The sequence below is a fragment of the Staurois parvus genome, unplaced genomic scaffold (assembly GCF_062004578.1).
Source record: "Staurois parvus isolate SC_StPar_1 unplaced genomic scaffold, SC_StPar_1.0 ptg000020l, whole genome shotgun sequence".
Taxonomy (NCBI): Eukaryota; Metazoa; Chordata; class Amphibia; order Anura; family Ranidae; genus Staurois; species Staurois parvus.
The window spans coordinates 8235523-8250182 of record NW_028317816.1 but is presented as its reverse complement, the minus strand read 5'-3'; the positions used below and the strand labels follow the sequence as shown (position 1 = coordinate 8250182).

General features: G+C 40.2%; 1 protein-coding gene across 2 annotated transcripts in view; it reads right to left on the bottom strand.

Annotated features, from left to right (window-relative positions):
- Nucleotides 1-1778: 1778 nt before the first annotated feature.
- Nucleotides 1779-14660, bottom strand: part of NT5C3A (5'-nucleotidase, cytosolic IIIA) — an 81418-nt gene continuing 68536 nt past the window's right edge. For both annotated transcript variants that reach the window (XM_089687211.1, XM_089687215.1), the window contains exons 6-9: nucleotides 12146-12235; nucleotides 11357-11519; nucleotides 8420-8620; nucleotides 1779-2299 (exon numbers count right to left, since the gene is read on the bottom strand). In XM_089687211.1, the coding sequence (XP_089543337.1) occupies nucleotides 2198-2299; nucleotides 8420-8620; nucleotides 11357-11519; nucleotides 12146-12235 (556 nt within the window). In that variant the 3' untranslated portion in view covers nucleotides 1779-2197. The remainder of the gene's footprint in view (nucleotides 2300-8419; nucleotides 8621-11356; nucleotides 11520-12145; nucleotides 12236-14660) is intronic.

The window sequence follows — 14660 nt, the reverse complement described above, 5'->3', positions numbered from 1 at the left end:
TCACCTTAGCATATAAAGATTATGCATGTAACATGCAATGCAGCACCATGTATTTTTAATAGCAAGGCACCTGTGTATTAGCACACCATAACACACAGTAGTGTGGAAATAAAGGGTATACCTTTAAAGTGGTTGTAAACCTCAGACATGAAATATGAACAAAACATATCCCTCTATTGTGTGTACTTGACTCAATTAAGAGCACTAAGTGCCATTTTTGTCTGCTGCTTTGTTCCTCTGCTGTCAGCATGAATCATTCTGACAACTTTTCCTGACACCAAGAGAAAAAAAAGATGATGGGGAGGGAGTTCCAGCACACAGCCTGTGATTGGCCTCAACTCTCTGTTCTTGTGTGCTGTATGAAGGGGGGGCGTGTCCCTTCCCTCCAATCAGGACTGAGAACTCTCCTCACTGAGCGCTACAGTGTGTAATTTCAGCTTTCCCCCCTTTTTATCTGGAATCTCAGACAAGCTGTATAAATTCTGCACTTTGAGCGGTTGTAGAGAACACTGCAGATAACCCGGTAAAACTTATGTAGGAGGGGTTGTCTCATCTCTGTGTGTCGCTTCACTGGGTATAAGGTTTTACAACTACTTTGCAGACCCTTTTACATGGGCGGACTCTGGCAAGCGGATCCGCCTGCTCTGCGGGGAATCTGTCCGCTGATCGCTGCTGAACAGGTGATGACAGGCCTCTGTCTGCATTTGTATAGAGTGAACACGGACACAGCCCGCTGTTCTCTATGGGGTGGTCAGATGTATACAGACAGCCTATTCATTTACATCCAAGTGACATACGTTCTGATCCCCTAGACCAGTGGGCTCCAAACTGCTTTTATCTGGCCCTTGGGGCATCATTTAATCCACTGACACCAACAAATTCCTCCCATTGATACCAACGATGGGACAACAATTCCAACCAATGACACCAATGCTGGGGCTCAGCTCATCCCAATGATACCAAGAATGGAGCCCAATGACACCATGCTGGGGCACAATTCCTCTCACCAACACCAAAGATGGGGCATTGTTTATTCCCACTGATGCCGTGATAGTTTCTGGTCCGGCACCCCTAAAGTCTGAAGGACAGTAAACTGGCCCTTTGCTTAGAAAGTTTGGGGACCCCTGCCCTAGACGGATGGGGAACGGATCCCCCATTGCATCTGTTCTTAGCTGATTGGATGCAGGCGGGTGTAAATGGACACGTCCGTTTACATCCACCTCCCCATAGAGAACAACTGGTGGTCTGAATGGGTCGGCCTGAAAAACGGACTGACATACCCAATTGGTCCATTCGTGTGAAAGGGCCCCAAATAGGAACTCTTAAAGCCCAATTTTATCTGCCATGCTGAGCATCATTCATCCCAGAAGAGGACTTTGGGGGACAGCACCAGGGAGAAGAGGAATATTGTAGACGGAGTAACAACTGGACTACCCATTTAAAAAAAAATACAACTGGAACTGAGCTAGAAGGATTAACTATACGAGCTGTAATTAGCACCTTTATGTCTGGTGCTGCCTGGTATTCTGTTTGTGACCAGCGTTAACACAGCCACTGTGACCTCATTGACTTCTATGGGGAAACCTTACTAACTACACTTACTGAATTAAAGACTTCTGCAGGTCCTGGTGGGGAAGATCCTTGACACAGGGCCTTATTGCATTGAGGACCCAAGTGGTGGAATTCACACTTCAGTCCCCCTAGCCCAAAGTTTTTTCTTTTACCCACAAAACAAACAAAAATAATAATTATATCAAAATAAATGAAATCAGTCAACATTTATAAGTGACATATTTTATAATGGAACATTCCAAAGCATACAAAACTGTACAAACAGCACTTCAGAACATGCACATTATTTGGCCTTTGGAGAATATGCTTGTACAAAATACAACAGCTAAACTGAATATGAAAATAAAACATACCATCTAGTATTTGCACAGACAGAATGAATGCCATTCTAGACCTGTGGTGAACCTGGCTTGCACACAGGCATCCCATCTCTGCTGAAGGCGAAAGGCATTGTGGAGTAAAAAAAAATATTGTGGAGGTAAAGCAGCACAATGCTGAAAGTAAGGTGCTTTTAAATTCTAAAATGTTTCTATTAAATATGTTTAAATAAACAAAAATGAAGTAATTCTCCCTCTGCTCAGAGAACACAGCTGGTCAGTAGTGAGGGTCTAAGATCCAGTGAAGCTTACAGGATCTTCTGCAGTATTGAGTTGGCCACATCCAGAGATTCATCTTTCACTAAAACGATGTCATATGAGTTCATGTATTTCTCTAATAACTCTTCTACCTGTAGGCAAAGAAAAAGAAAATTAGAAAACAATCTACAGCCGAGTCTGTTAAAAAGTATTTGACTCTAAGTCGACGTCTCACACCAACCCTGTTCCTTTGACCTGTCCACGGCGATCACCCGCCCTAAGCTCTCTACCTTTTGTAAGCCCCCAGTACTACACTGCAAGCACACATCTGTATAAACAGTTAACATCCCGTTTGCACTTGTGGTTTATATTTGACAGATACATTCCAGGTTCACCAAAACAAAAGTCTTAGGCTAAGCTGACACTAATGGCAGTCCTTGTCATGCCTCTGAAAAGCAATACGCAGTGCATCGTGTTTCAGAGGCATTTGATAGGTGGCGAAGAGGCACTATGTTGCCTCCTCATTACTCATTTTAACCCCTTAAATGTCACACCACTAATGCTACAACCATTTACATTATACAGTTGTGCTCAAAAGTTTGCATACCCTGGCAGAAATCGTGACATTTTGGCATTTATATTGAAAATATGACTGATCATGCCAAAAAAATGACTTTTATTTAAGGATAGTAATCATATGAAGCCATTTATGATCACACAGTTGTTTTGCTTCTTTTTAAATCATAATGATAACAGAAATCACCCAAACGGCCCTGATAAAAAGTTTACATACCCTGGAATGTTTGGCCTTGGTACAGACACACAAGGTGACACACACAGGTTAATAGGGAAATGAATGGTTAATTTCTTACATCTGTGGCTTTTTAAAATGCAATTAATGTCTGTGTATAAATAGTGAATGAGTTTGTTAGCTCTCAAGTAGATGCACTCAGCAGGCTAGATAATGAGCCATGGGGATCAAAAAAGAACTGTCGATCAAAAAAGACCTGCATAACAAGGTAATGAAACTTTAAAGTAAAAATAAAAAACTAAAATAATATGGTTGCATAAGTGTACACACCCTTACACTAATACTTTGTTGAAGCAGCTTTTAATTTTATTCCAGCACTCAGTCTTTTTGGGTATGAGTCTATCAGCATGGCACACCTTGACTTGGCAAAATTTGCCCACTCTTCCTTGCAAAAACACTCCAAATCTGTCAGATTGCGAGGGCATCTCCTGTGCGCAGTCCTCTTCAGATCACCCCACAGATTTTCCATCAGATTCAGGCCTCGGCTCTGGCTGGGCCATTCCAAAACTTTCCTTGTCTTCTGGTGAAGCCATTCCTTTGTTGATTTGAATGTATGCTTTAGGTCGTTGCCATGCTGAAAGATGAAGTTCCTCTTCATGTTCAGCTTTCTAGCAGAAGCCTGAAGGTTTTGTGCCAACACTGACTGGTATTTGGAACTGTTCATTATTCCCTCTACCTTGACGAAGGCTCCAGTTCCAGCTGAAGAAAAACAGTCCCAAAGCATGATGCTGCCACCACCATGCTTCACTGTGGGTATGGTGTTCTTTAGGTGATGTGCAGTGTTGTTTTTGCTCCAAACATATCTTTTGGAATTATGGCCAAAAAAGTTCAACCTTGGTTTCATCAGACCATAACACATTTTCCCACATGCTTTTCGGAGACTTCAGATGTGTTTTTGCAAAATTTAGTAGAGCTTGGATGATTTTCTTCTTAAGAAAAGGCTTCTGTCTTGCCGGATATTTCTGCAGCTCCTTTAATGTTGCTGTAGGTCTCTTGGCACCCTCCCAACCAGTTTTCTTCTCATCTTTTCATCAATTTTGGAGGGACGTCTAGTTCTTGGTAATGTCACTGTTGCGCCATATTTTCTCCACTCGATGATGACTGTCTTCACTGTGTTTCATGGTATATCGAATGCCTTGGAAATTCTTTGTACCCTTCTCCTGACTGATACCTTTTAACAATGAGATCCCTATGATGCTTTGGAAGCTCTCTGCAGACCATGGCTTTTGCTGTAGGATGCGACTAAGAAAATGTCAGGAAAGACCAACTAGAACAGATGAACTTTATTTGGAGTTACTCAGAGGCATTTTAAAATGATGGCAAGTGTGTACTGACTCCTATTTAACTTTTGATTTTGAATGTGATTGCTTAATTCTGAACACAGCTATATCCCCAGTTATAAGAGGGTGTGCACACTTATGCAATCACATTAGTTTTTTATGTTTACCCCCCCTAAAAGATTTCAGTTTGTTTTTCAATTGAGTTGTACAGTTTATATGTCACATTAAAGGTGGAAAAAGTTCTGAAATTAGTTATCTTTGTGTAATTTTTTTACATCACAGAAACCTGATATTTTACTATATATATATATATATATATATATATATATATATATATATATATATATATATATATATACACACATACATACATACATACATACATATATATACACAGACACACAGTGAGGAACAGGTATTTGAACACCCTGCGACTTTGCAAGTTCTCCCACTTAGAAATCATGGAGGGGTCTGAAATTCACATTGTAGGTGCATTCCCACTCTGAGACAGAATTTTAAAAAAAAGGAAATCACATTTTTAAAGAATTTATTTGTCTTGCACTGCTGAACATAAGTATTTGAACACCTGAGAAAATCAGTGTTAATATTTGGCACAGAAGCCTTTGTTTGCAATTACAGAGGTCAAACGTTTCCTGTAGTTCTTGACCAGGTTTGCACACACTGCAACAGGGATTTTGGCCCACTCCTCCACACAGATCTCCTCTAGATCTGTCAGGTTTCGGGGCTGTCGCTGAGCAACACGGAGTTTCAGCTCCCTCCAAAGATGATGTTCTATTGGATTTAGGTCTGGAGACTGGCTAGGCCACTCCAGAACCTTGATATGCTTCTTACGGAGCCACTCCTTGGTTATCCTGGCTGTGTGCTTCGGGTCGTTGTCATGTTGGAAGACCCAGCCACGACCCATCTTCAATGCTCTGACTGAGGGAAGGAGGTTGTTGCTCAAAATCTCACAATAAATGGCCCCATTCATCCTCTCATTAATACAGTGCAGTTGTCCTGTCCCCTTCGCAGAAAAGCACCCCCAAAGCATGATGTTACCACCCCCATGCTTCACAGTAGGGATGGCGTTCTTTGGATGCAACTCATCCTTCATTTTCCTCCAAACACGATGAGTGAAGTTTAGACCAAAATGTTCTACTTTGGTCTGATCTGACCACATGACTTTCTCCCATGCCTCCTCTGGATCATCCAGATGGTCATTGGCAAACTTCAGACGGGCCTGGACATGTGATGACTTGAGCAGGGGAACTTTCCGTGCAATGCATGATTTGAAACCATGACGGCGTAGTGTTCTACCGACAGTGACCTTTGAAACTGTGGTCCCAGCTCTCTTCATGTCATTGACCAGCTCCTCCCTTGTAGTTCTGGGCTGATTTCTCACCTTTCTTATCATCAGTGATACCCCACGAGGTGAGATCTTGCATGGAGACCCAGTCCGAGGGAGACCGACAGTTGTTTTTAGCCTCTTCCATTTTCTAACAATTGCTCCAACAGTTGATCTATTTTCACCAAGCTGCTTGGCAATTGCCCCATAGCCCTTTCCAGCCTTGTGGAGGTCCACAATTTTGTCTCTGGTGTCTTTTGACAGCTCTTTGGTCTTGCCCATGGTAGTAGTTGGCGTCTGACTGACTGTGGGGTGGACAGGTGTCTTTAAAGAGCTCAGACAGGTGCTACTAAGTTAGATTAATGAGTGGAGTAGAGGTGGACTTTTTAAAGGCACAGTAACAGGTCTTTGAGAGCCAGAATTCTTGCTGTTTCTTAGGTGTTCATATACTTATGTTCAGCAGTGCAAGACAAATAAATTCTTTAAAAATCATACAATGTGATTTCCTGAATTTTTTTTTAATTCTGTCTCTCAGAGTGGGAATGCACTTACAATGTGAATTTCAGATCCCTCCATGATTTCTAAGTGGGAGAACTTGCAAAATCGCAGGGTGTTCAAATACTTCTGTTCCTCACTGTATATATACACATATACATACACACACACACACACTATACAAAAGTATTGGGACACCTGCCTTTACACAACATGAAATTTAATGGCTTCCCAGTCTTAGTCTATAGGGTACAATATTGAGTTGGCCCACCTTTTGCAGCTATAACAGCTTCAACTCTTCTGGGAAGACTGTCCACAAGGTTTAGGAGTGTGTCTATGGGAATTTTTTAACATTCTTCCAGAAGCGCATTTGTGAGGTCAGGCACTGATGTCGGATGAGAAGGCCTGGCTCACAGTCTCCGCTCTAATTCATCCCTAGCTATCCAGTTGAGGTCAGGACTCTGTGCAGGCTAGTCAAGTTCCTCCACCCCAAACTCACTCATTCGTGTCTTTATGGACCTTGCTTTGTGCACTGGTGTGCAGTCATGTTGGAACAGGAAGGGTCCATCCCCAAACTGTTCCCACAAAGTTGGGAGCATGAAATTGTCCAAAATATCTTGGTATGCTGACGCCTTAGGAGTTCCCTTCACTGGAACTAGGGGGCCAAGCCCAACCCCTGAAAAACAACCCCACACCATAATCCCCCCCTCCACCAAACTTTACACTTGGCACAATGCAGTCAGGCAAGTACCATTCTCCTGGCAACCTCCGAACCCAGACACGTCCATCAGATTGCTAGACAGAGAAGTGTGATTCGTCACTCCAGAGAATGCGTCTCCACTGCTCTAAAGCCCAGTGGCGGCATGCTTTACACCACTGCATCTGACGCTTTGCATTGCACTTGGTGATGTAAGGCTTGGATGCAGCTGCTCGGCCATGGAAACGAGAGAGAGAATAAATATATATATATACACACACACACACATATATATATTTTTTTAATACACATATAGTATGTATAAAATCATTTGCCTGAGGTTTTTCAGGGGACTATACCACATGTATCAGCCTTTGTTTTCAAGAGGGCTTAAAGGCAGCCATAGATGGATTAAATCTTGGCTGCTTCAGCAGAGACCGGCTGATATTCGATCCATCTATGGGCAGGCTGATTGTACCCAAGATCCATACAGTGATCTATTTTGGTACAACCAGCATGTTGGAAATTTAGCATGTGATGATTGCCAGAGGCTATAGCCGCTAGCAATAATCACTGTGTGCTACTGGAATGGACGGCTCCCTGCGCCATCCACCCCCGCAACACGTTTTTGCAGGAAAGAAAATTGCATAGTCTATGGCTTACATAAAATAGAAGGCCCCCTACACATTTATCCATTTAGCAAGGACTTTTCAGTTGGAGGAAAATCAACCTACCTCCATATGCGTAATCTTTAGGAGATAGCTGAAGCATTTGAAAGCATTCCCTCCAAATATTACAACATGAAAACTCAATGCAGACTACAACCGAAGGGAAATTTAACATAAGCCCCTGGTGTAGGGAATTCATACAGCCTGACCCAACATGCCACCAGGTAAATAGATGTCATTTTTGTGTGTGTTGGTGGACTCAGTGTTCTCTTTCACAAGAGTTGCTGCACACAGGAACAAGACATTCCACACAAATATACTTGTTGGAGGTATGGATATCCCATATTGTTTTCGGGGATTACAGTGGGATTATGTTACCAGTTTAGATACCCTCTTAAAAAAAAAAAAAAAACCATGTACAGAGAGAACATGTACTGCATAATGCTGACTTCTGGAAATGCTAGTTGCCTGGCTTTCATGGTGAATATTTTCTGAGACTGATCTAGAAAAAGCGTGATATCAGGAGTTCAAGCGGACTTCCTTTTTTTTTTTATTCTTTTTTTAAACTATTTTTTGTGCAGACAGGCATGGGAGAAACATTAGTCGGACAGTGACCAAACAAATTCAGCTCGAATGGTGCTTTGCAACAGAGAAAAATGCTCAGTAGCAGAAAACATATTCCATTATAATGACCGTCACTTATGAATGGCAGTAATGCTCTCACCATCTGGACTGTACTTCAATTTGTGAAACACATAAGAATGACTTTCCGATATGCATGCTTGTTCTGGGCTAGTGACTCTAATTAGACTGGCTGCAACAAAGCCTCCATATTTCCCACAGTACAGGTTTCCTGTATGATAATCTTTCCTATACTGTAAGAGCGCAGTATACAACATAACATGGATGCTCTAGGCCTCTCTTTGTCACTTACACAATGCCAAGGCACAAGCTAATTCAGAGGCGATTTGCTTACCTTATCATTAAGATATCCTATTTTGAGTATATTTTCGACATTTGATACACCATCAGCCATAGTTAAATCTCCTAGTGAGTCTCCCAGGAGAATGATGTTACTGTTATCTTTCAGCTGATTGAAGTATTCTGTTCTCTTCAAGGCACCATCATGTTTGTTGTAAACATGTATTAATTCACCTTTGAATCCCTTTATAACCCCCTGCAATTAAAAAGGGCTCAATTAATATTCAGGTGTAACTTTATCTCAATCATCTATAGAGAAGGCACGTTTGTCTACACAGTATTAACCCACAAAGCTTACTGTCCAGACAAATACTATACCAAGTATCTATAACCAAGAGACAGAGTCTGTTTCATTTATAAAAGATAACACTCCTAATAATATGTTAACATAATTATAGAATAAATAATAGAAAACCATAAATCCAAGGCAAACTCCTAGATTCTCAGCTTAAAGCTGCAAGTTGCTAAATACACAGTTGAAATACAAATACTGAATGTTTACAGTGTTACCTGCCAAAGTTGAAATTTGGTATTTTACACACTGCAATGTTGTTTCTAAATAAACAAATCATCTTTTGAGAAACATGAAGCAGTAAAGCAGACCCAGGAGGCTGTGAAGCAGAAACCAGGAAAGAGCCAAGTGCCCTCTATTGACTTCTAGGAGTGTATGGATCACAAGAACGGCTGATCTGAATTACTGGTCAAAGACCATTTGGGGGCAGGAGGGAAGTGTGCGGTAAAACAGGAAGCCCACATACTGTATGGTCATGTTTATTTAGTGGTTTGCCCTACAATCAAAATGGTCACCTTCTCACCTCCAGGCTGGAAAATAATAGCCACTGAATTAATGCTGAAAGGGATGCTCAAAATACAAAAACATTAACAACAGAACTGCCCAGCTGCCTAAAGACTGGTCTACCTAAGTGTGAATGTTAAGTGGTAACTACAGTCCTTTTCTTGCAATTAATTTAAAGATTTAAATGATTGTGACCAATCTCATCAATAAGTGTAAATATCTTAAAAAAAACAGGTTTCTTTGTAAGGAATGTAATAATATACATAAATGAGGGAAGCCAGAGTTGCTTGTGGTCACTGGGAAGAATCCCCCCTTACAGATAGCTAAAAAGATCAATGTTGTCAGTGGGAACTTGTCTGAGAGGCAGACATTGCTCGTTGCTCAAGGAACCCCTAGCAACCTCTGAAGGAACCCTAGGGTTCCATGGTACCCTGATTGAGAAACTCTACATCCTAGGTGTCCAACCTAAGGCCTTAGGGCCACATGAAGCCTTTGGTATTTGTTGTTTGGCCTTTGCACTCCAGTAGTCTGTGAGAGAATGTAGACTTACGCGAGGCTAGTAGAGATCACTATTATTTCGAAAGCAATGCTTCAACTCCCACTACGGTTTTCTGCAGTGTGTCACCAGGCTCTAAGCACATCTGAAGCCTGTCTAAAGTCTGTGACCATTATTTCTTTTAGTATTTCCACAGTCTCTGACAATCCTCTCTACTAATACATGCACTGAAAATGATGGACAGCCCTTTGGTGATGTCAGGGGCCACCTCATAAGTTGAAAATCGCCACTCCAAGTACAACTCTATGGGTCAGGTCTATGTAAAAAAACAAAAAAAACAAAAAAAAAAAAAAACACAAAAACTATAGATGTTACATAAGGCTAATCAAGCTTATGATAATAACCACATCCCCAGATAAAAACATATTACTAAATCTATAGAGGAACACAATGATTGGAATATACAGAAAAGCCAGCCATACATGGATCGAAATTTGGCCGATTCAGCAGAAAAACCTCGATCCATATATGGGCAAGCTGGTCGTCAATCTATCAATTGACTTGTCTACAACCACCCTGTCGGCAGGGAAGGATTCCTGCTGTCAGAATACAATATCACATCAGGTAGGATTGGCTCTTTTTTTTTCGTTCAACACATTGGTTGAATGAAAAAAAATAATTAAACCTATATGGCCTGCTTAAGTTAAATGTATGCTTACTATAAATATTCTATAGGTGTGTGAACCCACAATATATATTTTTCAGTATGTTTGGCATCATAGCTCTCTATATACAGTTTTCTTAAGCAAATTTTTATTTTGTAATACTGTTGTGAAGTTTCTTTCCTGGAGATCCTCTCCAAAACAGACAACACTAAGCTGCTAGGTCAGAGCAGCACAGAAAAAGATTTGCTTTAAAAAAAACAATGTGTGTGTGTGTGTGTGTGTATGTATATATATATATATATATATATATATATATATATACATACACACACACACACATATATATACACACACACACATATACATATATATACACACACTCACACTTACAGATGCATGCCCTTGATATAGAAGAGGCATAAAAAAAAAAAAACTTTATCCACTAGCAGACAGACCTGTAGTGCTCCTCCTGATCTACACCAGTTCTGTCCCCACTAGGCTGTACAGACTTCTATGGGTTGCCAACAACTAGTCTACAAGCTAATAAATGGACAGCCCACAGAATTGTTGGCCTTGCCAACTGGAAAAGATGGACACAGACGGCATACAATGTCAGATGCAGATTTTACATAGCTATAGTGGCCATCTAAGCTGCTCAATATCCAATTGGATATCTACAGGATGTGCAAAGTCTTCTACAACCTGAGCATTTCACGAGAACAGAAGATTGCAATTTCCTGGCATTGGATCACTTCATTACTTTCTCTTCAGGTCACATGAACTCCAGTAAGTACTCAATCCAAATTTTTTAGCCCACACATATAAAAAGTTCCTTTTTGAGCTGGGGAGTTTATGGAAAATGTTCAACTAAAATGGTTGGTTTATGCACAGTTTTCAGACATATTGGTTCAGGTCTTTCGTGACACTTAGAAGAAAACAAAATGACACATTACGCAGAGGAAGAGTTTAACGTACATTTTCATCAAAGTCCATAAAGTTGGAAACTACTTTTATGTTTGGGTAGTAGACTCCAGCTTGACGTATTGCTTCTTCTAATACATCCCCAAGTCCTGCTGAAAAAATGAACACTGGTATGTTGTGTTCATGTAGCTTGTCAAAAAAAGTTTCATAACCTTCCCTGCAAGATAAAAGAAAATGGACATTATATATTGTGCAGACATGGCTTTAAAAATGAGAGTGCATCCAGAAAGTATTCACAGCGCTTAACATTACAGCCTTACTCCAAAATGGATTAAATTCATTTTTTTCCCTCAACATTCTACAAACAATACCCCATAATGACAACATGAAAGAAGTTAGTTTTGAAATCTTTGTAATTTATTAAAAATAAAAAACCACATGTACATAAGTATTCACAGCCTCTGCTCAATTACTTTGTTGAAGCACCTTTAGCACCAATTACAGCCTCAAGTCGTTTTCGAGTATGATTCTACAAGCTTGGCACACCTATTTTTGGGCAATTAGTACATCAATAAATGAATAGGACAATATCCTGTATAAAGTAATCATTTAATTAATAGGTCATCAAGTATAAAACTCAAGGAGTGGAGAAACTGTCAACTTTAACCAGATCATCCACCCGTTTTCAGTGTAAATATAAAATAGGTACAAACAACTGATTAGTTGCATCAAGTGAATGTAAAGGACACTCTGCTATCATATTGTAATGTGTGTTGTCACATTTAGCAACAATCATCAGTAACTTACATAAACAATACATACAATAATAAAAATGGTGCTTACTTGAGCATAATGTCAGATTCCCTTACAACTTCTGTCAGTTTGTCCTTCTGGAAAGCCTGTTCAATCAATAGTGCGTGTGATTTTGTATACCTGTAAAAATAAAAAGTTATATAGAGTGAAAAAAAGAAAATGTTATTCTACAACTAGACAGGGAAATTCATAGCAAGAGGGCAATTCCCTAAATGTTGACACTACAAAATAAGAATTCCTCAGCATTTACCCTTGCAAGCTAGCAATGCAGACCTCATTAATCTGTTTCTAATGTTTGATAAAAAGCAGAGATCTCAGCAGAGTTTATTTAAAAATACTGTATATGTAATGCCACACACCATGGCAGGAGTCTCTGTATAGCAGGGTTTGTAATCCCTCTTGGGGGCATGAAACTGGATCTCAGAATAAATTTAAATAAACTGAAATTAGATTCTCTGCATTAAAGTGGAATTCCAACTTAACCCTAACTACGTTTGAAACGGTCCCCCCCTCCTAACACCTATATTAACGAACTTGTGTACGAAAGATGTATGTACTTACCTATTTTCAGCCCACTCGGGTCCAGTCACATGATCTCCCCTGTGTCAGCCAGCCGCGCTGCAGGGGAGAGGAGAGAGCGCTCTAACAGTGACTAGTAAAACGTGAAGCTGTGATGTCACCCACAGGCTTCAATAGCCCATCCATTTTCAGTGCTACCATCTCTCACCTGCAGCTGCCTGGCTGACTGACACAGGGGAGCCGGATTATGTGACTGGACTGTAGGTAAGAATATACATCTTTCGTACACAGGTGTTAGGAGGGGAGAGGGGACAGTTTTAAAAGTAGTGAGGGTTAAGCTGGAATTCCACTGAACCTGAAATCAAAGTGGAGGAATCAGCTTGATGTGTCAGATGGCATGTGAGTACATAATCATAACTACTTTAATTCCAGGTCTTAAGTACACAAAAACAAGAGCAAACATCTCACTGGTTGTTGCAAGCTTGCAGAGTTGTGAATTGTGATTTTTTTTAATACATAAATAAATAAATGTGATAAACTCTTGTGTTATTTTATTTTTTGTTCCATTCCTAGCTATCAGTGTTTAAAGTAAAACCAAGTTCTCGACATCAATTCATGCTGGTACCCAATAGGACTGGTGCTGATGAGGATGGGTGAAGAGAGTATAGAGACATACAGGGCAAGATGTGGGAGGCTGTAAAATGTGGCAGAACCGAAACCCATAGAAGTAGCAACACTGAGCCCTGGTTCACACCAACGTGGTGCGGGAAACGCTGTGAATCCTGTGCATGGGGCACTGCATTGCAGTTGGATCACGTTCATGCGATCTGGTGCGGGGGTTAATTAACCATTAGCCGCCCGGCCAATGGCCGTTTGGCGGCTTCAGAAGTGTCTCTCCACTCCGGGTGCACGCCATTTGGCGTGCTCCCGCACATGCGCCATTTGCGCTAATGCAGAGTGGCGCAGCAGTGCGATCTGTCACCGGCCGTGCACCTCGGACACGGCCGATGACAGATCCGAGTACCGGCTCCCGTTGCTGGTACCATGTGACCTGCTGTGACCAATCACAGCAGGTCACATGACAGTTGTATACAATGGATGGCTTCATTCATGATGCCATCCATTGTATACTAGTGCCTAGCTGTGAATGGTCACAGCTAATCACATGCACATGTCATGTGATTAGCTGTGACCAAATCACAGCTAAGCACAAAAAAAAAAAAAAAAAAAAAAAAAAAAAGCTGAATGAATCGATTTCATTCAGGTAAATGCTTGCTTATAGCAAAGTAATTCTTTGCTATAAGCAAATTGTGTAAAAAAAAAAAAAAAAATACTGATCACTTCCCCAAAGTAGTACAATGTTACTATGGTAACATTGTACTACTTTGGTCATAGTAAAATATGAAAAAGAAAATCTTAAAAAAAATAAAAAAATAAATGTAATAAAAAATTAAATATAATAAAAAAAAATATATATATATATATTTTTTTTTTTCATACTGTCACCAGTCAGTGTCCCTGTTCACCGCCATGCCAGTTATATGATGACGCTGTACTGCACTGGTGACAGTATGTAAAAAAAAAAAATAGTGAAAATATTTTTTTCATTTTCCGAAAAATTATGACAAAAAAATACAACTTCAAAAAACTCGCCATGCCTCTTATGAAGTACGTCGGACTGTCTACTCTGCAAAAAGGGGTCATTTGGGGATATCTGTACTGTTCTGACATTCTTGGACCTCAAGAAATTAGATTGGCCGTCAGTACTTCAGGATTGATCAATATTCAGATCTATACCATAGTTTGTGAACTCTATAACTTTCCTACAAACTAAAAAATACATCCTAATTTGGGTTATTTTCACCAAAGACATGTAGCAGAATACATCTTGGCCTAAATTTATGAAGAACAATTATTTATTTGTAAACTTTTATAACAGAAACAAAGAAAAATGTTTTTTTTTCAAAATTTTTGGTCTTTTTTTGTTAATTTAGCAAAAAATAAAAACCCCAGCAGTGATTAAATA